The following is a 23,510-nucleotide window of genomic DNA, read 5'->3' on the forward strand; positions in this document are numbered from 1 at the left end:
GGCGTATCGCTGCAGATTGTGGTGGTAGCCATGCTGGTTAAGTGTGCCTTGAATTCTAAATAAATTACTGACAGTGTCAACAGCAAAGCACCATCACATCTCCTCCTCCATGCTTCACGGTGGGAACCACACATGCAAAGATCATCCCTTCACCTACTCTGCGTCTCAAAGACACGGCAGTTGGGTACTAAATCTCACATTTGGAGTCATCAGACCAAAGGACAGATTTCCAACGGTCTGATGTCCATTGCTCGTGTTTGTTGGCCCAAGCAAGTTTCTTCTTCTTATTGGTGTCCTTTAGTAGTGGTTTCTTTGCATTAATTCGACCATAAAGGCCTGATTCACGCAGTCTCCTCTGAACAGTTGATGTTGAGATGTGTCTGTTACTTGAACTCTGTAAAGCATTTATTTGGGCTGCAATTTCTGAGGTTGGTAACTCTAATGAACTTATCCTCTGCAGCAGAGGTAACTCTGGGTCTTCCTTCCCTGTGGCGGTCCTCATGAGAGCCAGTTTCATCATAGTGCTTGATGGTTTTTGCGACTGCACTTGAAGAAACTTTCTTGATGTTCTGTATTGACTGACCTTCATGTATTAAAGTAATGATGAACTGTCATTTCTCTTTGCTTATTTGAGCTGTACTTGCCGTAATATGGACTTGATCCTTTACCAAATAGTGCTATCTTCTGTTAACCAACCCTACCTTGTCACAAAACAACTGACTGGCTCAAATGCATTATGAAGGAAAGAAATTCCACAAATGAACTTTTAACAAGGCACACCTGTTAATTGAAATGCATTCCAGGTGAGACCTCATGAAGCTGGTTGAGAGAATGCCAAGAGTGTCCAAAGCTGTCATCAAGGCAACGATTGGCTACTTTGAAGAATATGAAATATATTTGATTTAACACTTTTTTGGTTACTACATGATTCCATATGTGCTACTTCATAGTTTTGATGTCTTCGCTATTATTCTACAATGTAGAAAATATAAAAAAATAAAGAAAAGCCCTTGAATGTTTATGTGTGTCCAAACTTTTGACTGGTACTGTATATATTTTTGACCTTTATTTAAAATGTTCATCCTGTTCCCACACTTCTAATTCTGAAAAGTGACAGCATACCTGTGAGAGGGTCGCCCTGGGTGGCAGTAGTTGTAGGGTTTTATACAGTACTGAAGACGAATCTGTGAGTCAATTTGGCCATTGGAAAAAGAGCTACTGGGTAAATACTGCAATTAGAGTTGGATTGAATTGAGCCCCTAAACTTAATTTTCAAGGTGATGATTGCACTTTTCTTCCCAGCACGCAACCTGGTCTCAGAGCATTTCACATGATTCTTTATGTAAACCCGAGACACTCCATTTAGTATGATATGTTGCGGTTTTGTATGGTAGGCTATGTATTAATTTGTCGATCATCCATTTCGTATGATATGTTATGAATTAAAATTTGTATGATAAGTTACGAATTTGCAAAACACATATGTAAAAAATTTGGAAAGTGTATGATATGTTATGAATTCCAATTAGTTGTGGCTAATATTAGCTAGCTGGCTAACGTTAGCTAGGCTAGGGTGTTAGGGTTAAGGTTACGGTTAGGAGTTAAGTTAAAGGGTTTTAAGGTTAGGGGAAGGGTTAGCTAACATACCAAGTAGTTGAAAAGTTGCTAATTAGCTAAAATGCTAAAGTTGTCCATGGTGAGATTCTTCTGTCTTATGTAACCATACCAAACATAACATATTAACTTGAGTGTCCCAGATTCACGCTTACTATGTTACCTCTGATAATAACATTATTATTGTAGGCGGCCAGTGCTTGACTTGGTCAGGAGCTCACATCCTTTATTTTACATACATTCTTTATCAAGTTATTATACTGAACAAAAATATAAATGCAACATGCAACAATTCCAACGATTTTACTGAGTTACAGTTAATATAAGGAAATCAGTCAATTGAAATAAATAAATGTTGCCTTAATCTATGGATTTCACGACATCTAATCAAATGGCTACCCAGACTATTTGCATTGCCCCCCTACACTGCTGCTACTCTCTGTTATCATCTATGCATAGTCACTCTACCTACATGTACATATTACCTCGACACCGGTGCCCCCGCACATTGACTCTGTACCGGTAACCCCTGTATATAGCCCCGCTATTGTTATTTTACTGCTGCTCTTGAATTATTTGTTATTCTTCTCTCTTACTTTTTTTTTTTAGGTATTTTCTTAAAACTGTATTGTTGGTTAAGGGCTTGTAAGTAAACATTTCACTGTAAGGACTACACCTGTTGTGTTCGGCACATGTGACAAATAACATTTGATTTGACTGGACAGTGGCACAGCCTTGGGTAGACCTGTGAGGGCATTGGCCCACCCATTTGGGAGTCAGGCCCACCCACTGGGAAGCCAGTGGCAAGGAAAAAATGTCAATTCTCTGGTGGACCTCAAAACTTGAGACATCTGTATCATTGTGTTGTGTGACAAAACTGCACATTTTAGAGTGGCCTTTTATTGTCCCCTTTTATTGTGCACCTGTGTAATGATCATGCTGTTGAATCCCTTTATTGATATGCTCACCTGTCAAGTGTATGGATTATCGTGGCAAAGGAAAAACGCTCACTAACAGGAATGTAAACACATTTGTGAACACATTTTTTGACATAAGCTTTTGGTGCATCTGGAACATTTCTGGGATATTTTATTTAAGCTTATGAAACATAGGGCCAACACTTTACACGTTGCGTTTATATTTTTGTTCAGTATACTTTCATAGTTGCCAACGTAATACAAATCACGAGTAATCCAATGATTGATGAAATGTCAAGGGGATACTGTGATGCTACAATATTACAGACCGAAGCGAAATATTAAGCTTGCTACATTGTGACATCTGTGGTTTGCTACATCACAGAGGTGTAATATCAAACGGCACGTGCACTCATCTCAAGCACGACTGCAAAGCCTGTAAGCGTATGACTGGGTTTGGATGACGACTTTCTGTATTGGAAATCGTTGGTTTTGTCCACAGACCAACAGCTACGAACTGAGTCTGTCCCTCAAAGCCGCTCCAAACGCAGCTGGCTTTTGCCGTAACGTTAAAAGCTTGCAAGCTTCCCATAATGCAATGCTAACTGGGGTCTATTCATTTTGGAAACCGTTTAAGAACCAAACGGACGCAAACAGAGAAAATTTAGAGTTTTTATTGGACACATTCAGGTAGGTCCCTCCCCGTTTCGTTTGCTTCCATTTTAAGAAAAGTTTTGCAACTGAATCGGCGAAATGAACAAGCCACTTTTTTTTTTTTTTTTTAAAGCGGAGTAGCTAGCCAGAGAGCGGAAAAACAACAACAGCAGCGTGAACGAGGCTAAACAACGGGATGGCTAGCTAGCTACATGAATAGCGACCAGGATTTGTCAAACGCAATGTCCTTAGTTATCTTAATTATTTGTCTTCTAGTCGGATAATGTGAGTAATGTCATTTTAAGCTTGGACAAAACATATTTGCTGTTGCATATCGCTTTGCATTGACATTACGAACCTTACTCGAGAGCAAGCTACCTAGCAATCGACGTCTCTCTATGTTTGAATATCTTCCGGCGGCAGCAGCGGTGTCATGAACAGTGGACTCCCAGCTTCAGCTGCTCCGCTCGGGGGTGTCGGAATACCCTGCGTCAAGGTGAAGTTCTGCCGATACTACGCAAAGGATAAGACTTGCTTTTATGGGGACGAGTGTCAGTTTTTGCATGAGGAGCCGTCCATGGCAAGCATGTCCCTTCACAGTGGAGCAAGCCCTGTCCCTTTATCCATGTCTGGAGGATCCGTGACGTATCCGCTTAGTGCACCCCCGGCCTGCCCGGTTGGGGTACCGAATGTCCCCAAAAAGGGCGACTCTCTGGGGCCTGCAGGCACGGCTCTGGAGGGACAGATGTTAACCAGTGAGTATACTTCGTCTGTTTGTACCCGTCCTATACGACAGGGCCTAGTACAGCCTCATCGGTGGTTGTTGCTGTTTGGGCGTGTGAGGGGCTTTGTTAACATTGAGCCCGGGGATTCTTTGAGGCCTCTTTCCCCCCCCAAAACAGCGTGGGTTAAACATGTTTTTGAAGCATAACTAATTAAAGTGTCTGAGCGCTAAGCTTTTCGTCCAGAGTTTGAGCTCCTTCAATAAATGCATTTAGTTAGCAATTTGAGTGTTTTTGTATTTGACAGCTACAAGAGATCAGTGGGCAAATTCAGACAATCATTGGCTAATGTAACGTTAGCTAGCTAACGTTAGATGGCTATGGTTAGAAAAGTTATTCTGGCGGAAAAAATAAAGTTAACGGCAAATTAACTTTTGCGCTCTTCTTGCATTAGGTAACTACTATAGTTAGCAATGCGTGCATCTAACGTTAACTAGCAAAGCTATTTAATGTTGTATCGTTTTGGAAGCGAGGCATTTTATGATGCTTGTCTTCATGCTTAATAAGGTGACTAGCTAGCTTGCATGCTAACCAAACATCTGCTGCAGTGAAGTCAATTTACTTAGTTACTAACTAGTTAGCATCATCACTTGCAAAATAATTCAACCACCACAGCTGTATTTTATTTAACTCTGCACAATGCCACGTGTTCAGTTGCAAGGTGGATATTATCATTTGTGCACACAATTTGGGAAACTGGATAAAGTTGAAGTGTTTACATCTTCTCAAGAAGCGTGCTGATTGGCTACTCATCTATAATTGTCCTGTAAATGAAGACAATCTATGGCCTCATGACTACAACATTAGTTCATAGACACGTATGTTTATTACATGCATTTTGCATCACACAACCATTCAATTAACGAGAACCCTGCCATTCTTTATAAGGGTGATATGTTAGTCTGTATGACATATATTGACTGACTCATGATGTTTTTCAAACACAGAATATGACGTTTACCAGGACCACCCAGACCCTGTGTAGTAGAAGCAGGCGGCTGATTCTGAACCCATTGTCTCTGTCCTCTACAGTCCCTGGGATGGAGAGCGGGTCCCTGAGCGACGCCAATCTGACCAACTCCTACTTCAGCAGCAGCTTCATCGGGGTCAACGGCTTCGGGAGCCCGGCAGAGTCTAAATACTCTATCATGCAGGTACGACCAGCCTCAGAATCCAACTAAACAGTACTGACCCGACAGATGCCTATTTTTGTTTCAAAGTGACTTAGAAATTCTTGTTAGTTTTATGTATGTGTATATATGATTTGTCATTCTACTCAAGTGTTCAGGTACCATCTTTAGATCTGCAGTAGGGTGAAATACTGAATAATAGTGCTACTTGGCTGATGTGGTAGAGGTGAACTTATTCTTGTATGTTTATCAGAAAGTCTGGTTCAGTACTGGTCTAAAGACAGTGATCTGTGCTATCAGGGATCCTTGGGACGTCCCTAGCCCATTGAAGTTGACATTTTTAAAATGGTTTCGGGTAGGAACGTCCTAGTAGGGTTTGGCCGATTTTATCATTAAATCGAATATCTTGATATTGACAATATATTGTGATGTGCAAGATAATACTCTATTTGAACTTTAACATCAACTGTCCGGGGTTCCCGAGTGGCGCAGCAGTCTAAGGCACTGCATCACAGTGCTAGAGGCGTCACTAAAGACCCTGGTTCGATCCTGGGCTGTATCACAACTGGCCGTAATCGGGAGGCTCATAGGGCAGCGCACGATTGGCCCAGCGTCGTCCGGGTTTAGGGAGGGTTTGGCCGGGGTAGGCCGTTATTGTAAATACGAATTTGTTCTTAACTGACTTGCCTAACTGATTTGATTTAACTAGACTTTATCAATATGATGAAAATGAAATAACTAAGCCTTATTTCTTTTCCTGCCAAACAATGATTATTTAATGAGTAAAAAATTGTGAATTAGCACAAATTGCACAGGCTGGCATTATTTAGTCATTAACGGCACAAAACGATTATATCGTGTTATTTGGAGTAGATGTCTCCCCAACACTAGTCCCAAGTATCTGACCTAAAGAAAATCTGATAATTATGTAGTGCTAGGTGTTTATTTATTTCAATCAAGCAATTATGCAGGTTTTAGCAGAATCACATTAGTGGAAACCAAGACTGTTCTCAGGGCAGGCCTGGTTGTATCTACGCTGAACAAAAATAAAGACGCAACAGTGTTGTTTTCATGAGCTGAAATAAAATATCCCGGAAATGTTCCATAAGTGCAAAAAGCTTATTTCGCTCAATTTTGTGCACATTTTTGTATACGTCCCTGTTAGTGAGCATTTCTCCTTTGCCAAGATAATCCACCCACCTGACAGGTGTGACATATCAAGAAGCTGATTAAACAGCATGATCATTACATAGGTGCACCTTGTGCTGGGGACAATAAAAGGCCACTCTAAAATGTGCAGTTTTGGCACACTGCACTGCCACAGATGTCTCACATTTTGAGGAAGCTTGCAATTGGCACGCTGACTGCAGGAATGCCCGCCAGAGAATTGAATGTTAATTTCTTTTCAATAAGCCACCTTGAACGTCATTTTAGAGAATTTGGCCTCACAACCGCAGACCATGTGTAACCACACTAGCCCGGGGCCTCCACATCTGGCTTTTTCAGCTGCGTGATGGTCTGCGACAAGCCACCTTGGACAGCTGATAAAGCTAGGTTTACACAACCAAATAATTTCTGCACAAATTTTCAAAAACCTTTTTCAGGGAAACTCCTCTGCATGCTCGTCGTCCTCACCAGGGTCTTGACCTGACTGCAGTTCCAGCGTCATAACAGACTTCAGTGGGCAAATACTCACCTTTGATGGCCACTGGCACACTGGAGAAGTGTCATGAATGAATCCCAGTTTTAACGGTATCGGGAAGATTATACACAGTGTGTATGGGGTCATGTGGGCGAGTGGTTTGCTGTTGTGAACAGAGTGCCGTGGTGGTGGGGTTATGGTATGGGCAGGCATAAGCTACCGACAACAAACACAATTGCATTTTATTGATGGCAATTTGAATGCACAGAGATAACATTACGAGATCCTGAAGCCCATTGTGCCACCAGCTTATGTTTCAGCATAAGGCATAGCCCCATGTCGTAAGGATCTGTACACAATTCCAGGAAGCTGAAAATGTCCCAGTTCTTCCATGGCCTGCATACTCACCAGACATGTCACCAGTTGAGCATGTTTGGGATGCTCTGGATCGACGTGTGTTCCAGTTCCTGCCAATATCCAGCAACTTCGCACAACCATTGAAGAGGAGTGGGACAACATTCCATAGGCCATAATCCAACAGCCTGATCAACTCTATGCAAAGATGTCGTGCTGCATGTGGCAAAGGGTGGTCACACCAGAGTCTGACTGTTTTTTTTGATCCACGCCCCTACAGATGCATATCTGTATTCCCAGTCATGTGAAATCCATAGATTAGGCCCTAAAGAATCTATTCCAAATGACTGATTTCCTCATGAACTCAAACTCGGTCAAATCTTTGAAGTTGTTCCATGTTGTGTTTATTTTTCAGTGTACATATTTTCGAGTGGTGTCGGACACTTTTTGCATTTTAGCTAACCTTAATTCTCCTACCCTGCTGAGAAAAGTCCCTTCTTCTAGTCAAACCCGGCAGATCACTAATGGGATACAGCAGTATTGTATCTACAATTTGACCAGGTGCATACACATATGCTGAAGTCAAAGACCATCAGCTAGTGATGCAGATCCAGTGGCTTCTAATGGGAATTATTTTTGCTACAGACTGGTTCCTTTTGGGAACATCAGGGCTGCGGTCTTTGCTAGAATATGGTAACTAAGATACTTAATAAATAACAAAATGTAAGCATCTGTTTTGTTGTGTAGAGAATCACCAACAGCAGCAGTTCTCCCAGTCTCCTTGACGACGGTGCCAAGAACTTCAGCCACAGCGCTCACGGTAAGAACCCAGTACCTAGAGGAAACTTCATGGAATAGCTCAGTGGTTCCCAACTCCGGTCCTCAAGTACCCCCAACAGTACAGGCACATCTGATTCAACTTGTCAACTAATTATCAGGCTCTCAATGAGTTGAAGCAGGTATGTTTGGGGTTCTCGAGGACTGCTGTTGGGATCCACTGGAGTATAACAGATCTTTGAAACTAATAACTGTAGAATTATAATTGGTACAATTTCTAACTCTTTGATTGGAACACCCATGAAATCACTGACAGATCTATTCCATGGAACCCTGGCAGTTGGACCAGGTCAGAGTTGTGGGTCGATGGAAAACTCTCCGTGGACAACACAGTCTTCATTCCCTCTCCCTCTATGTCCTCTTCCAGATCCAGGGAATTCCCCCATTTCTTCACTCTTCAGTGACTTTGGTGCTCTGAGCATATCACAAAGGAGAAAGGTGAGCACCACTACCCAGGTTCCTGGTGTGGTCGTCAACCAAGGGGAAGAGTTTGAGCTTCAAATGTCTATTGAGTGTTTGAGCTCCTAAGGGGGAAAATGGTCAAACCTAAACCCATCCGTTGTGGTTCGTTTTGTGTGCGTTTCTCTAGATTACAACATCTGTTTGTTTTTGTTGTAAACTGTGATGAAGCCAAATCCGCATATAAGGAAAATATACATAACATAAAACAAATAGAATATCTGATGAAGAACAATGAAATATAATCCTAGGCTTATGCATCTCTCGTTCTCTCCCTCTCCAGGGTCCTAACCCTACAGCCAATGAGTTCATCCCTAAGGGGGTTCCCCGCATGGCCACTATGGTCCAGTCCAGTGGTCCGGCCTTCCCATCACCCCTCTTCCCCCACCTCGGCCCCAGCAGCTCCACCGCCCTTGCACCTGGTGAGCCATCCACTACAAAAAAAGCCACTTAATTCTAACTTAGAACACTTCTAGTTTTTCTCCGTTTGCACTATATCATGGATATGTCGGGTTGTCAGGGTGAGTGAGTTTGCAGTGTAAAGGTTCTCTATTGATGTCGCCTCCCATTGTTCTCCTGGCTAGCCAAGTGAGTTGACTCCATACAGTGGAGATGCTCTATAGAAAACAACAATGTATTATTCAAGTAAATCCCTGCCATGATGAATTCCACCTTAGTCACCAGATAGTCATAACAATGTACGGAGGTACTCCAATGAACTCTGTACCTCTGTTTAACACACCCTCTCTGGTATCCCCCATACAGGGATGTCTCTCTCTGCGGGGTCCACCCCCCTCCACTCCCCTAAAATCACCCCCCAAACCTCACCTGCCCCTCGCCGGCGTAGCCACACCCCCAACCCCAACAACCCCAACCCAGCCAACTACATGGTGCCCACCAGTGTGTCTGACCAGGGGGCCCACATCATCCAGAAGGAGACGGTGGGGGGGACCACCTATTTCTACACTGATAACACCCCCGCTCCCATGGCCGGGATGGTACGTTCCATTTAGTCTGCCCTTACTGACAGCATGACCTATTAGTTGTAATTACTACATAAATAGGAAGTGCAGTCGTTAAATGTGTTTCTGTGCAGGTGTTTCCTACCTACCACATCTACCCCCCCACTGCTCCCCACGTGGCCTACATGCAGCCCAAAGCCAACGCCCCGTCCTTCTTCATGGCTGATGAGCTCCGACAGGTACGCCCACCCACTTCCTCCACCTGGTTCTTTCTGTCTGAAACACCCACTCTGTTTCCATTTCTGTTCTCTTTTTTGCCTTGTCTCCATATTAAAGTGTGTCTGTCTGTTCTAATCCTCCAATCTCCCTCTGTGCTGTGATGTCAGTGTTGATCGCTGATGTCATTTCCTGTGGTTCCCTTTAGGAGCTGATTAACAGACATCTGATCACCATGGCTCAGCTTGACCAGTCAGAGAACACAGGTAAAGCATCCCTTCCCTGATTGGCTCAACCGAGGTGGGGGCTGTTATTGGCGTTGTATTGATGGCATGGCCTCTGTCGATTTGGGGTTTCACTGCAGACAAAGTGAGAATCGCATCCTGAAACGTGTTGTCTTTAGTATTCCTGACAGTTCACACACACATAGTCACACTAGTTTGTTTGTAGAACATTCTCAAGTTGTTCAAGTGTCAAAACTTGTAACTTAAGATGCGTGCCAACTGATGTAGTTATTTTGGCTCTGTTTGTGTGCTGGTGTGTCGTCATGCCGTGTATCCCTGTCCCAGGTGTTCCATCTGAGGTGGACAGCTACCACAGCCTGTTTCCCCTGGAGCCTGTCCCTCCTCCCAACCGCCTGCAGAAGACCAGCAACTTCAGCTACATCACTTCCTGCTACAAGGCTGTCAACAGCAAGGACGACCTGCCGTACTGCCTGAGGAGGATACATGGTGAGTTGCTCGTATGACACAAGATGAACACACACAATTTTAAATGATCATATATTTGGTATGGGATGTATTTTCTTTCAGCCTTTGAAAATAGAAGGAAGCTTGAGTGGTCATCTTCTTTGATTGTCTTGTGTGCGTCCAGGTTTCAGGCTGGTGAACACCAAGTGTATGATGCTGGTGGACATGTGGAAGAAGATCCAGCAGTCCAACTCTGTTACCCTGAGGGAGGTCTTCACCACCAAGGCCTTTGGTGATCACTGTGAGTCGTGTGTGTGGGTGGGGCCCCCCATGTTGTATGTGCGTTTGTGTATGTATTGTTTTTTGTATGAGTCTGTTTGATCCTTAAGAAGCCCCCATGATAACCCCCTGTTTCTCTCAGCGTTGGTGTTCTCCTATGACTTCCATGCGGGAGCAGAGACCATGTTCAGCAGGCACTTCAACGACCCTGCGGCCGACTCCTACTTCACCAAGAGGAAGTGGGGTGAGTCCCCCTCCCTACTGATTCTGACGCCCCCCCCCCCCCCCCCGTACTTATGCCAACACACTCCCCATGCCAACGCACTTCCGAGTTGTTTTGAATTCATCATCAAATGGCAACGAAAGTCAGGCTTCATCAGCGTGTCACACGGCAGTATCCATTTTGATGTCATACTCTTAATTGCTTGAAACCTGAATGTTTTCGTACATATTGAGGTATATCTTACCTTGCTATAAAGGATCCTATTACATAGGCCATTACTTTCTCGACAAGCTGGCCAATAGTATAGATTGATATAGTAGATTGACATGGGCTAGTGATTTTTCTGTTCTTTACTCGTCTTGTTGGCTGAGGAAAATGTACATGTGGGCAGTTGTTCTAACATGTTCAAAGTGACATCAGAATTGGATAAGAAGGACTGCACATCATTGCATTCTCCACTGGCATGTTCTGGTAATATGAATGACCATATTCTAAATGTGATTTCTGTCATTCTGAGCACAGTGGGTGGACGCCCTAATCAGGTTACGCACCCAATGCATTAGTCTGGTAAACCTTCTCAAATGTCCGGTAAATTAATGTTGCCAGTCAAAATGTCTGGCGCCACATTTTCCTAACCGAAACCAGTGCGCTTGGTTTCTGTGTGAGGGTGGTGGGGAGGAGGAGTGTTCCAGCACTGACAGCTGTTGGTCTGTGTGACGGTAAGGGTATGTTGCTGTAGTCAGGGGAAGCTGTGGCTGAAAGCGATCCTGAGACTGGTACTACCAACCAGGCCCAACTACCTGCTATAGGAGGGACACAGCCAGAGGAAGCAGAACCTCTGATTTTCTGACCTCACGGCAACAAGTGTTTAACTGTCAGTATTACTGTCACACTACAACACCCCTCTGTGGCCATACAGCAACACTAAGGGTCACACTAATAGCTCTGCAACTCCATATCGCACTACAGCAACACCTCAAGTGTTCGTGAAGTCAGCATCTAACATTTGCTGTCAAGTTGATACCATTTTGTTTCTTAAACCCTTTTATTGGAAAGCCTCAATGTAGGGTGTGCAGAGTGCCCAGAGTTGGTGAAAATGTGCTTTGATGATTTCACTTATGTTGTTACGTTCCCCAGTTTCTGTGTTGTATTTGAGTGTGTGTGTTTCAGGAGATGGCTTCCTGGAAGCCTCCCCAACCAGCTGATTGGTCGACTCAATGGCTAATGGATGATTAGAGAGCTGACCCCGCCCACTTGTCGGCTTCTATTTTTCTAATTTCAAGCTCAAAATGCATTTGTCTCTCTCTTGCTCCATTTTTAACCGGGCCAGCCTCACCTTCAGCCTAGCGGTCCCGTCTGAACGACCTGAAGCAGAAGATAAAGGATCATATCGAGGCAATGCAAAGGGGGTACGAGCAACCCCTTCCTTCGCCCTGTCCTCCGACTTGGCATCGGAAGGTCTACCCGTCTCCTCTCCTTGCAATGAGAGAATTCGTTCTCTCATTAATCCATCCCTGATTAGCACCAAAAGCTCAGCCTTTAGGACTTTCTCAGGGATAACAAATCCATAATGGATTGAACATGTTAGTGAATCCCGGATGAGCCCCCATTGTTACGCATGCCTCTAAGAAGAGGGAACGCAACACCCTGCTACAACTCAACTCCCCGTGAAGTGAAAGAGGTATGGACTGTAGGTGCGAGTAAGGATGACAAGTCAGAATTTACCGTTACTAGGATTTATTTCCTTAAACGGTAATATGGGGAAAAGGGGCTGGACGGAACCAAAGGAGAGGGGGGGCTTTGATATTTACTTTCTTTCCTATCTAACCTGCCTACCCATCTAACTTACACCAGCTGGTGCCCTAACCAAAATACAGGGGGTGGTCCGCCCAGGTCTTACCTAGTGTGCCTAGACATTGAATATACTACGGGTATATGTATACCCGCGGGCCTCTTGCCTAAGCACTCCCAAAGTGCCTTCTCCTTCCCCCCTGGGAACAAATGAAACAGAACAAACAATTTCAATAATCAAAACAGTGCGTCCTATAACACATAACAGACATAACCAATCAGCTCCCTCAGCAACAACTTACATAGTACATACCAAATCTCTTTGAGAAACAACCAACACTTTATCACAATCAAATTCTCCAGAAAAAAATCTCTCTCTAATCTCTCCAAAATATTCAATCTTCTTTCCTCCAGAACAGAACACTGGCTTTTATATAGCTTCAGGAGTCTAATTGGATTCAGCTGCATCTTGACGAGGGGGCGGGGTCAGCTCTCTAATCATCCATTAGCCATTGAGTCGACCAATCAGCTGGTTGGGGAGGCTTCCAGGAAGCCATCTCCTGAAACACACACACACTCACACACACACACACACACTCAAATACAACACAGAAACTGGGGAACGTAACAGTTGTAAAATCCATTTTACCAAGACAAATGACTCTTCATGTTCTGAATCGTTCAGTGGGGTCTTTCTCTAACAACATCAACATTTTATATCCAAAAAGTCTGATTTCGTAACGTAACACATCTGAAAATAAGCACCGGTGGTGATTTCTCGCAGCGACTTGAGGATTTTCCATGTTGTGGTGGTTATCTGCAAAGTTGTTTTTGCAAAAAGCCAAATTAACATGAACTCAATTAAATGTCAAATAAAAAGCTTGTGATACACTCAGTGCTCCGTTGACATGCGCTTGTTTTTTGTGAAAAATCTTTGAAAAATAACACACTTTGCATTTAATATGAGAAATGTATACTCCAAATAAGAAAATACTAGCTACATGCCATGTCTCAATCTATATGTCTTACCTCCTTGTTTTTTGTCCTCTGGATTGGAGAAGAAAGATGAGTTTGACGGTGAGCTTGTCACTTAGCCTTAATTCTCACACAGCATCCAGCCTAGCTCACACGCAATGCTAGTTTCCAAGTCCCCCCCCCTCTGGCCTCCATTGATTTAGTCACTGTAATTCTGGCCACCCTACAAGGGTAAGAACTCTAACTTTTGAATGGATTATGATCGAGACATGAGGTTTGGACAATTTGGTTTTCTTAGGCGTAACTACACTTTTTTTTTTTAACCATGGGTCAAAAAAATATTTTGATGACACCCTGCTCAATGTGTTTCGTCTGTTTCCTTTCGTGTATCCTGTCCCCCCCCCCCCCCCCGTAGGACAGCACGAGCCCCCTCCACCGCGGCAGCACGCAGGTCTGCTCCCCGAGTCTCTGATCTGGGCCTACATCGTCCAGCTGAGCTCAGCACTCAGAACTATCCACACTGCTGGTCTGGCCTGTAGGGTCATGGACCCCAGCAAGATCCTCATCACCGGCAAGACCAGGTACACACCTCGCAGACATGCATCGTGCGCGTGCACACACAGACACACATTGCTGACCAACGTTATGGATCCCAGCAAGATCCATATTCTCTGAAACCAGGTGTAAACACAGATGTTGAATGTGACGCAGTGTGGTCAAAGAAACTGAAGTGTTTTTCATGCAACCTCGAACCAGTCACAGTTGCTGTCTCTGGTTTAGTCCTGAGTTCCTTGCTAGAGAACTGTGCAGAAACCAATGTGTCTGTAAGCCCCCTGATGTTTGTGTTGTACTGCTGATAGTATCTGCTGGGTTATTTACTGTAAACTACAGTGAAAGCAGAAGTTCTATACTAGTCCTGGCTTCCTTTTCTCAGAAAGGGGAGAAACCACACACACGCTGACATCCCGCTAACGTTTGACACACACTCAACATGCCTTTTTCTCCCTGCAGGTTACGAGTGAACTGTGTAGGGGTGTTTGATGTCTTAACGTTTGACAACAGTCAGACCAACCATGTGACTCTCATGCCACAGTACCAGGTACAGTAACCCCCCCCCCCCCCATGTGACCCTCATGCCACAGTACCAGGTACAGTAACCCCCCCCATGTGACCCTCATGCCACAGTACCAGGTACAGTAACCCCCCCCCCCCCCATGTGACCCTCATGCCACAGTACCAGGTACAGTAACCCCCCCCCCCCATGTGACCCTCATGCCACAGTACCAGGTACAGTGACCCCCCCCCCCATGTGACCCTCATGCCACAGTACCAGGTACAGTAACCCCCCCCCCATGTGACCCTCATGCCACAGTACCAGGTACAGTAACCCCCCCCATGTGACCCTCATGCCACAGTACCAGGTACAGTAACCCCCCCCCCCATGTGACCCTCATGCCACAGTACCAGGTACAGTAACCCCCCCCCCCATGTGACCCTCATGCCACAGTACCAGGTACAGTAACCCCCCCCCCATGTGACCCTCATGCCACAGTACCAGGTACAGTAACCCCCCCCCCCCCATGTGACCCTCATGCCACAGTACCAGGTACAGTAACCCCCCCCCCCCCCCCATGTGACCCTCATGCCACAGTACCAGGTACAGTAACCCCCCCCCATGTGACCCTCATGCCACAGTACCAGGTACAGTAACCCCCCCCCCCCCATGTGACCCTCATGTCACAGTACCAGGTACAGTATCCCCCCCCCCATGTGACCCTCATGCCACAGTACCAGGTACAGTACCCCCCCCCCCCCCCCCATGTGACCCTGATGCCACAGTACCAGGTACAGTAACCCCCCCCCCCCCCCCCCCCATGTGACCCTGATGCCACAGTACCAGGTACAGTAACCCCCCCCCCCCCCATGTGTCAGTCTGGCACAACATGGCCTAGTTCAGCTTCAAGTGTGTGTTTTTTTTCTCTTTTCTTTCTTCATATTTTCTGGAAACCTAATCATTTTTCTTTCCAGAGAAAATTGCAAGCCCCTCCTGGTCATCCTGGTATTCCCATTCAAATGACATTTTAAAAGCATAATACCAGTGCAAATCAAATCTGACCTGATTATACCTCTATAAATGGGGAAATGTACACAGGAATCCTGAATCTAACGGTTTCTGTTGCAATTTAATCAACTCGAGTTCTGTCACCACTTTTGTTGATTTTAGCCTAGTTTATGAAGCGCGTTGGCCGATTTTTGGTAAAATATTGTTATTACAGCCTAGCGAAGATGACATTGGGTTTTCGCCTCTGACTGAGATGTCAAGGTATCTTGTTCCTTTTCTCCCTCCATGGACCTGGTTAGCAGGCGAAATGAACACTGTTGTGGCTATTTTTACTTTGATTATCGACTTGTTCTCTGTAACAAAGTGACCACAATATCAGATTCTCCGCTAAACAAACAAATGAGCAAATAGATCTAGTAGCAGATATTCCACACCATGGATTAGGCTTGGGCGGTATAGCGGATTATTTGGAAAATGCCACGGACGGTTTTTCAATACTGTTGAAATGATTTATTTTTAGTTATTCAAAATCAATTTGTAGCTACTTTTTAATTAAATACCTGCAGTCAACTTGTGCAGTACATTACGAGATAAAGCAGATCACATTCTTCATTTCACCTGTCACATTATTTTACATTTGAAGCTTACCGTAGTTCCCCACAACAGTTGAGCCAGTCACGTGTTTGTTTATAAATAGCACAATGGGAGAAAGCGGGAGCAGTCCAGGTGTGTATTGACGGGTTGCGTTTTATATTGAAAGTCAACAGTGATCAGGGAAATGAGAGTACAATGAAAAAGGAAGTCATTTTTTGCAAAGAATGATGCATGGCCATCATATTTCTAATGTTTATCATATAAAGAATGTAGCCAGCTCCACTGGGTGGGGCTAAAATAGCCAAATACACTACTTTGAAGGGGTGCCCACATACACTTTTGTGTGTATATATAGTGCAACAAGCCTAAGCTCACCATGCGCAGTGCCAAGCATTGGCTGGAGTGGTGTAAAGCTCGCCGCCATTGGACTCTGGAGCAGTGGAAACGCGTTCTCTGGAGTAATGAATCGCACTTTATCTGGCAGTCCCGATGGACAAATCGAGATTTGGCGAATGCCAGGAGAACGCTACCTGCCCCAATGCATAGTGCCAACTGTAAAGTTTGGTGGAGGAGGAATAATGGTCTGGGGCCGTTTTTCACTGTTTGGGCTAGGCCCCTTAGTTCCAGTGAATGGAAATCTTAACACTACAGCATACAATGACATTCTAGATGATTCTGTGACTCCATCTTTGTGGCAACAGTTTGGGGAAGGCCCTTTCCTGTTTCAGCATGACAATGCCCCATGCACAAAGTGAGGTCCGTACAGAAAGGGTTTCTCGAGATGGATGTGGAAGAACTTGACTGGCCTGCACAGAGCCCTGACATCATCTCCATTGAACACCATTGTGATGAATTGGAACGCTGACTGCGAGCCAGGCCTAATCTCCCAACATCAGTCCCTGACCTCACTGATGCTCTTGTGGCTGAATGGAAGCAAGTCCCCCTCGGCAATGTTCCAACATCTAGTGGAACGCTTCCCAGTTTAGCTAGCAGCCTCCATGGAATCTCGCTATTACATGTGCTCATTTTGTTATCATTCTGGTAACATTCCCAATATTTTTTTGGGCCCCCCCCTTTGTTCTAAACTGGTAATACCGTAAATCCCGGAATGAGAGGATGGTATGACGATTTGAACATCTGGAACCGCCCAACCCTACGATGCAGAGTTTCAGCACCATAGATAGCGCCACGGTTGATCAATTGCCTGCAAATCTGACTAGTAAAACCGCCATGCTCTCGTTTTCGTTAGTGTTACATCATGAAAAAATGTTTCAAATATCTACTTCCTCAAGCAATATTGTGGACACAATCTATCAGCTGTCTTGTAACCACTATTGTATATTTTGAGCCTCTGCTAGTGCTGTGTGTGTTTGCTCTGAGTTTTGACTTGCTGGCCTGATTCCCTTTTTGAAATGGTTGAGTTGGCCCCTGGCTGTAGTGTGTTCTGTTAACTGTGTGTGTGCGCTTGCAGCAAGCGGACCTGATATCCCTGGGCAAGGTGGTGTTGGCCCTGGCCTGTAACTCTCTGGCTGGCATTCAGAGAGAGAACCTGCAGAAGGCCATGGAGTTGGTGTCTATCAACTACTCATCAGACCTCAAGAACCTCATCCTGTAAGACACACTGACACAACATACACACACACACAGAACCCATCCTTAAAGGACGACACCGGGTCCTCCACTAAGCCATTTCTCACCGTCATCTGCAACAACCACAACACACTCAGATATAGAAGTGAATACACTGTTTGCACTGACACAAGTACTCAGTCACTACCTGTTTGTAGGTATCTGTTGACAGAGCAGTCTAGGCTGCGCAGCGTTAATGACATCATGCCCATGATCGGAGCTCGCTTCTACACACAGCTGGATGCATCACAGATGAGGAATGATGTCATCGAGGAGGACCTGGCGAAGGTACACTAACACACACACACTTGTGATGCCATCTCTGCTCTGCGGGAGTGGTGGTGAAAGGAAGTCACGTGAGGAGAGGTGTTGAGAGGGGGTGTGAAAATACAGGATGTTCTGTGTGCCGCGGCCCCTCTGGCCTCTACAGCGTCTGCTGTTCTGGGTTTAGACCCGGGGTGTGAAACCACTGGCTGCGGACTGTCCACCCCATCAGCAGCGCTACTCTTGAGTTTTGTTTTGGTGCTTCTATCAGGAAACCGAGTAGTGTGTGTGTGTGAGCTGTTCTGCAGTCTTCAGCATTAAACAGAAAATGCCACCTTTCAGTCCATTTCAAACGCAACACTGTTGTCTGTCCGTCAGTTGTGTGTGTCTACATGTTATCAGTACTGTTCTGAACACCAATGGTTGTTCTTACTCTTTGTGTATGTATGGTACAGGTAACTGCCAAAATAAAGAAACACTTCAGTAAATGAGGGAGACAGTATATTGTAAGCAGGTGCTTCCACACAGGTGTGGTTCCTGAGTTAATTAGGGTCATGTATAAACATGTCCAGTAGCCCATTAGTTTGGCTAGAAGAGATTTCAGTGACTTTGAAGGAGGGGTGTCAAAGGAGTCTCAGTCACCAGATCTCAACCCAAATGAACTCTTATGGGAGATTCTGGAGTGGCTCCTGAGACAGTGTTTTTCCATCAACAAAACACCAAATTATGGAATTTCTTGTGGAAGAATGGTGTCACATCCCTCCAATAGAGTTCCAGACACTTGTAGATTCTATGCCCACAGCTGGCTGCACACGAGCCAATCGTAATGCCCATGGTCAATTTGGTTTGACATTCCATATCGCTATGGCTAGTTGGGGACCATCCGTACATTATCTATGTACGTCGGACAATATTTAAAGATGTCGATGGCTCCCAATTTCAATAACTTACGCCAACTAAATGGTAGAATTCATATATGAATATTGAAAGCATTTAATGAGGCAACTAAAATATGTGTAACATGAAAATATTGTCCCATTTACTACTAGCCCCAGAGATGTGTTATACAATGTCAAATCAACTTTGCCACGATCACACACCAGCCGGCTGAATGAAGTTGGCTAGCACTACCTAGCCTCTGACTTCTTCAAGAAACAACCTGGCTAAAGAAACAAGAAACAACCTGTTTTCAAGTTATGACTTACAGTTTTATATCTGTTGTAGGAGGTCCAGAATGGTCGTCTCTTCCGTCTTTTGGCCAAACTGGGCACCATCAACGAGAGACCAGAGTAAGTACTGAACCACTTTGTTAGGAGTGGATTTGGAACATCTGACCAACTGACTCTCACCTTCATGTCACACTTCTGCCAATGTGTCAGGTTTCAGAAGGACCATACGTGGTCTGAGACGGGGGACCGTTATCTGCTCAAGCTGTTCAGAGACCACCTGTTCCACCAGGTGACAGAGGCTGGAACCCCCTGGATAGACCTCAGCCACATTGTTTCCTGCCTCAACAAAGTATGCCAGCTCTTCCTGCATCTCTCTCTCTTTCTCTCACTTTTCCCCCCATTTTTTTTCTTCTTATTTTTTTCTTATGCCCTTCCCCTCATTTCCCTCTGCCATGCCCTTTTCCATCTAGTCCTCTCTTCTCACCCGCCTCTCTCCATGTGAGCCACCTGTCTATTCCAGTATGTCTTGTTGCCCAGCTGGCTACTAGTCTACCAGTATTCTCCTCCCCCCTCTGTGTAGCTGGACGCGGGCGTGCCTGAGAAGATCAGCTTAGTGTCTCGGGATGAGAAGAGTGTTCTGGTGGTGACCTACTCGGACCTGAAGCGCTGCTTCGACAATACCTTTCAGGAGCTGCAGCAGGCCGCTGCCGGACCGCTGTAGCCCCCCCCCCCCCCCCCCCAGGCAGCGGGGTGGGACTGCCTGAACCGTACAGCACATTATTGCACTACAGCGGAGGACCAGGCGCATAGTGATGACATCTTCAGTGTGGCGAGAGAGAGGCAGAGGGGGTGGGACTTGCTGGACCTCAGTCACATACACTGTCTTGGCAACCAGGAAGGCTTTTCTAAAGCTGTTTTTTTATTTTTCCTAAAATCCCGCAGCTGCGATGACGGACAAAAACGGAAGCTGTAACGATTACGAATGCTTAATTTTTTTTAGACTTGGGGAACAAAACGGATACTAAAAAATAAAACAACCACGTGGGATTTAACTTTTTCCTGCTTTTATTTTTTATTTTTTTATAGATTTTTTTTTCTTCTCTCCTCTGTGGAGGATGGACTAAGATGTTTTTCTTTTTAATGAATGTGAGTGGCCTACAGGCTGCACCTACCGAGAGTGGTGTACAGACACACACACACACACACACAGACTGAGAACCTAATATAAAATCAGGCTTTATTTTTACTGTGTGTCTTCCTGCTGGAGACCACACCTCTTCATACCAACGCACTAAGAGACGGGACAGACCACTGGACGCTTTCAAAGGGGGTGGTCAGGGAACCCATTCCTGAAATGTACCGGTCCACCTCAGCCTCCTTGCTTGTCGGTTCCCACTCAAAAGGACAAACCACTGAGTTTTTGGGTAGAGTGCTGGGTTGGGGACTCAGACCATTGGTCAATTCAATGCCTTGATGTGGAGGTCAAGGGTCATGCAACATTGAGGTCATGTGTTAGGGGGGCTATTGGGTCGAACTGTGGTTTCTGTTGGCACTGAGGTAGGGTTTTGTCTAGAAGGTATACATTTTTTGGCAAAATTGACTTTTTGTAGCAGGTTTAGGATGACTTCCACAGCAGTTTAGGAAAAGGGTCAGGGTTAAAATGCACAAAAATTGACTTTTTCCATCAATTTGACAAAAGCTGTCTCCTATCTAGACATGATCCTGAGGAAGGGGTGTCTTCTCCCTGTTTGTTATATAGAGCAGGGTCATGAAAGTAGCAGGCTCCTTTATTGCTTCATGACGGACACTATTGTGGAAAATGTTGTGACACCAATGATGAACTCTGTGAGATGGAATATTTAGGTCTGGCTCGTCAGCACTGGGATGAAGCCCACGGACTGGGCCAAAACTAGAGAATGGTGCCAGTTCTGCCTCAATGTGGAATGTCCTCCTTTTCTTTGCCTCTTTCTCTCTCTTTATCCGCTCCCCTGCTTCCTTCCCCTGAGAGGTCCCTGCCAACATCTTCATTTCAGAAGAAGTGATGCTTTTAAAACATTTTTTTTTAGCTGGTTCCCCTCATTTTGCTCAGCTGTTGTGCAGTGATGCATGATGGGACATGGAAGGGATGGTCTTTCTCCCTAAACACAAACTTTATGTTGTGGACCAATACCAGCTGGGGTGGGGACGGAGGGGCAAGGAACGGGACAGAGTCACTAAGGTTTTAAGAACATCTGTTTTTTATTTGACCATTTTAAATCATGTGAGACAAAATGTGCTCGAGGCAGCGACAACCAGGAATTTAATCTCTGACATCTCCCAGTGGTCACCTGGGATTTTCCTCCTGAAGTGCGCACTTATTCAATCCCTCTCATGGTTTTAAAAAGAATGGATTGGCGTGAGAGATGATGGAAACTGCTTATACCAATCCAATGATTTTAAATTCACAAGGGGTAGTGAAGGAGTTTACTCTTCAGGAAGAAAAATCTAGACTTTGGGAGAGGGTGGGTAAGATTGGTGTGCAGTGTCTGATGCATTCAGAAGCACGGGTCTATTCAGAAGGGTGAAACGTTCAAAGCGTTAGATGTATTGTATATATCATAGACTTCTAGTCACATGAGATGAGGTAGCTGTGTCTGTTCTATACATCACTGTTCTATGTGTAACATATTGGACGTTCCACCCCATTGAATAGACCTTCTGTTGAATGGTTTGGAATTCTCTCAGGATGACGGACAGCTGGAGGGGCCCGATGACTGAATGTGTTTGGCCGTCATTGCTCGCCCTTTATCCAGTCAGATCGATGTGGACTGGACTCTAAATGGGGGTAGGTGGCGATACTGTGGGGGGGATTCGTGAGGTGATAATGGCCCTAAGCACAGATTTAGAATCGGTTTACTCTGTCCAACCTTACCTGACCTACTTGGATGTCAACATATCTGACCCTATGTCAGTGATTAGGGGCATCTTCTACCCAATACTCCATGAGGTGACATGGGAGTTGCCACATAGCACAGATCTAGGAACTGTTTATCTACACCTAGCCTATCCTGAACCATTTAGGTGTTGAAGAGTAAAACTGACTGTAGATCAGTACTTAGGGGCCACTTGATCTAAAACCTGCTCGGAGTTAGAATCGTACTGTTTTCAGTGAAATGATCGAAACAGAAAACGTATTTGGTGAAATGTGGTGCTTAGAACCCTAAATTTAAACAGATCACACGCATCCACCCTATCAATATCCCCAATCCACCCTATCAATATCCCCAATCCACCCTATCAATATCCCCAATCCACCCTATCAATATCCCCAACAACTCATGACACACTCCCGTAATACCACACCACTCTGACACACGCCCCCCGCCACACCACTCCGACACACGCCTCTCCCCCCCACCACACCACTCCGACCCCCCCCCCACACACACCACTCCGACACCCCCCCCACACCACTCTGACACACGCCTCCCCCCCCCCCCCCCACCACACCACTGACACACGCCCCCCACCACACCACTCTGACACACGCCTCTCCCCCCCCCCCCCACACCACTCTGACACACGCCTCCCCCCCCCCCCCCCCCCCCCACCACACCACTCTGACACACGCCTCTCCCCCCCCACCACATCACTCCGACACACGCCTCTCCCCCCCCCCCCACCACATCACTCCGACACACGCCCCCCCCCCCCCCCCCCCCACCACACCACTCTGACACACGCCTCTCCCCCCCACTACACCACTCCGACACACGCCTCTCCCCCCCACTACACCACTCCGACACACGCCTCTCCCCCCCACTACACCACTCCGACACACGCCTCTTCCCCCCCACTACACCACTCCGACACACGCCTCTCCCCCCCACTACACCACTCCGACACACGCCTCTCCCCCCCACTACACCACTCCGACACACGCCTCTCCCCCCCACTACACCACTCCGACACACGCCTCTCCCCCCCACTACACCACTCCGACACACGCCTCTCCCCCCACTACACCACTCCGACACACGCCTCTCCCCCCCACCACACCACTCCGACACACGCCTCCCCCCCCCCCACCACACCACTCCGACACACGCCTCTCCCCCCCACTACACCACTCCGACACACGCCTCTCCCCCCCACTACACCACTCCAACACACGCCCCCCCCCACTCCCCCCCCCCCCCCCCCACTACACCACTCCCCCACTCTGACACATGCCTCTCCCCCCCCCCCCCCCCCCCACTACACCACTCCCCCACTCTGACACATACCTC

General features: G+C 46.0%; 1 protein-coding gene across 3 annotated transcripts; it reads left to right on the plus strand.

Annotated features, from left to right (window-relative positions):
• Positions 1–3,034: 3,034 nt before the first annotated feature.
• On the plus strand, positions 3,035–22,669 carry LOC129859116 (PAN2-PAN3 deadenylation complex subunit pan3-like). 3 transcript variants are annotated; one of them, XM_055928496.1, is made up of 18 exons: positions 3,042–3,940; positions 5,000–5,121; positions 7,841–7,913; positions 8,187–8,368; positions 8,673–8,811; positions 9,155–9,387; positions 9,486–9,590; positions 9,776–9,833; positions 10,137–10,298; positions 10,441–10,557; positions 10,678–10,779; positions 13,940–14,105; positions 14,536–14,623; positions 17,652–17,791; positions 17,968–18,097; positions 19,298–19,362; positions 19,453–19,591; positions 19,823–22,669. In XM_055928496.1, the coding sequence occupies exons 1-18, from the start codon at positions 3,619–3,621 to the stop codon at positions 19,961–19,963; spliced, it is 2,484 nt and encodes an 827-aa protein (XP_055784471.1). In that variant the 5' UTR covers positions 3,042–3,618; the 3' UTR covers positions 19,964–22,669. The 3 variants fall into 3 exon arrangements, with proteins under 3 accessions (XP_055784473.1, XP_055784471.1, XP_055784472.1); XM_055928497.1 differs by having other exon boundaries at positions 8,298–8,368; XM_055928498.1 differs by lacking the exons at positions 19,298–19,362; positions 19,453–19,591; positions 19,823–22,669 and having other exon boundaries at positions 3,035–3,940; positions 17,652–18,008.
• Positions 22,670–23,510: the final 841 nt, after the last annotated feature.

Source organism: Salvelinus fontinalis, chromosome 7 (assembly GCF_029448725.1).
Source record: "Salvelinus fontinalis isolate EN_2023a chromosome 7, ASM2944872v1, whole genome shotgun sequence".
NCBI lineage: Eukaryota > Metazoa > Chordata > Actinopteri > Salmoniformes > Salmonidae > Salvelinus > Salvelinus fontinalis.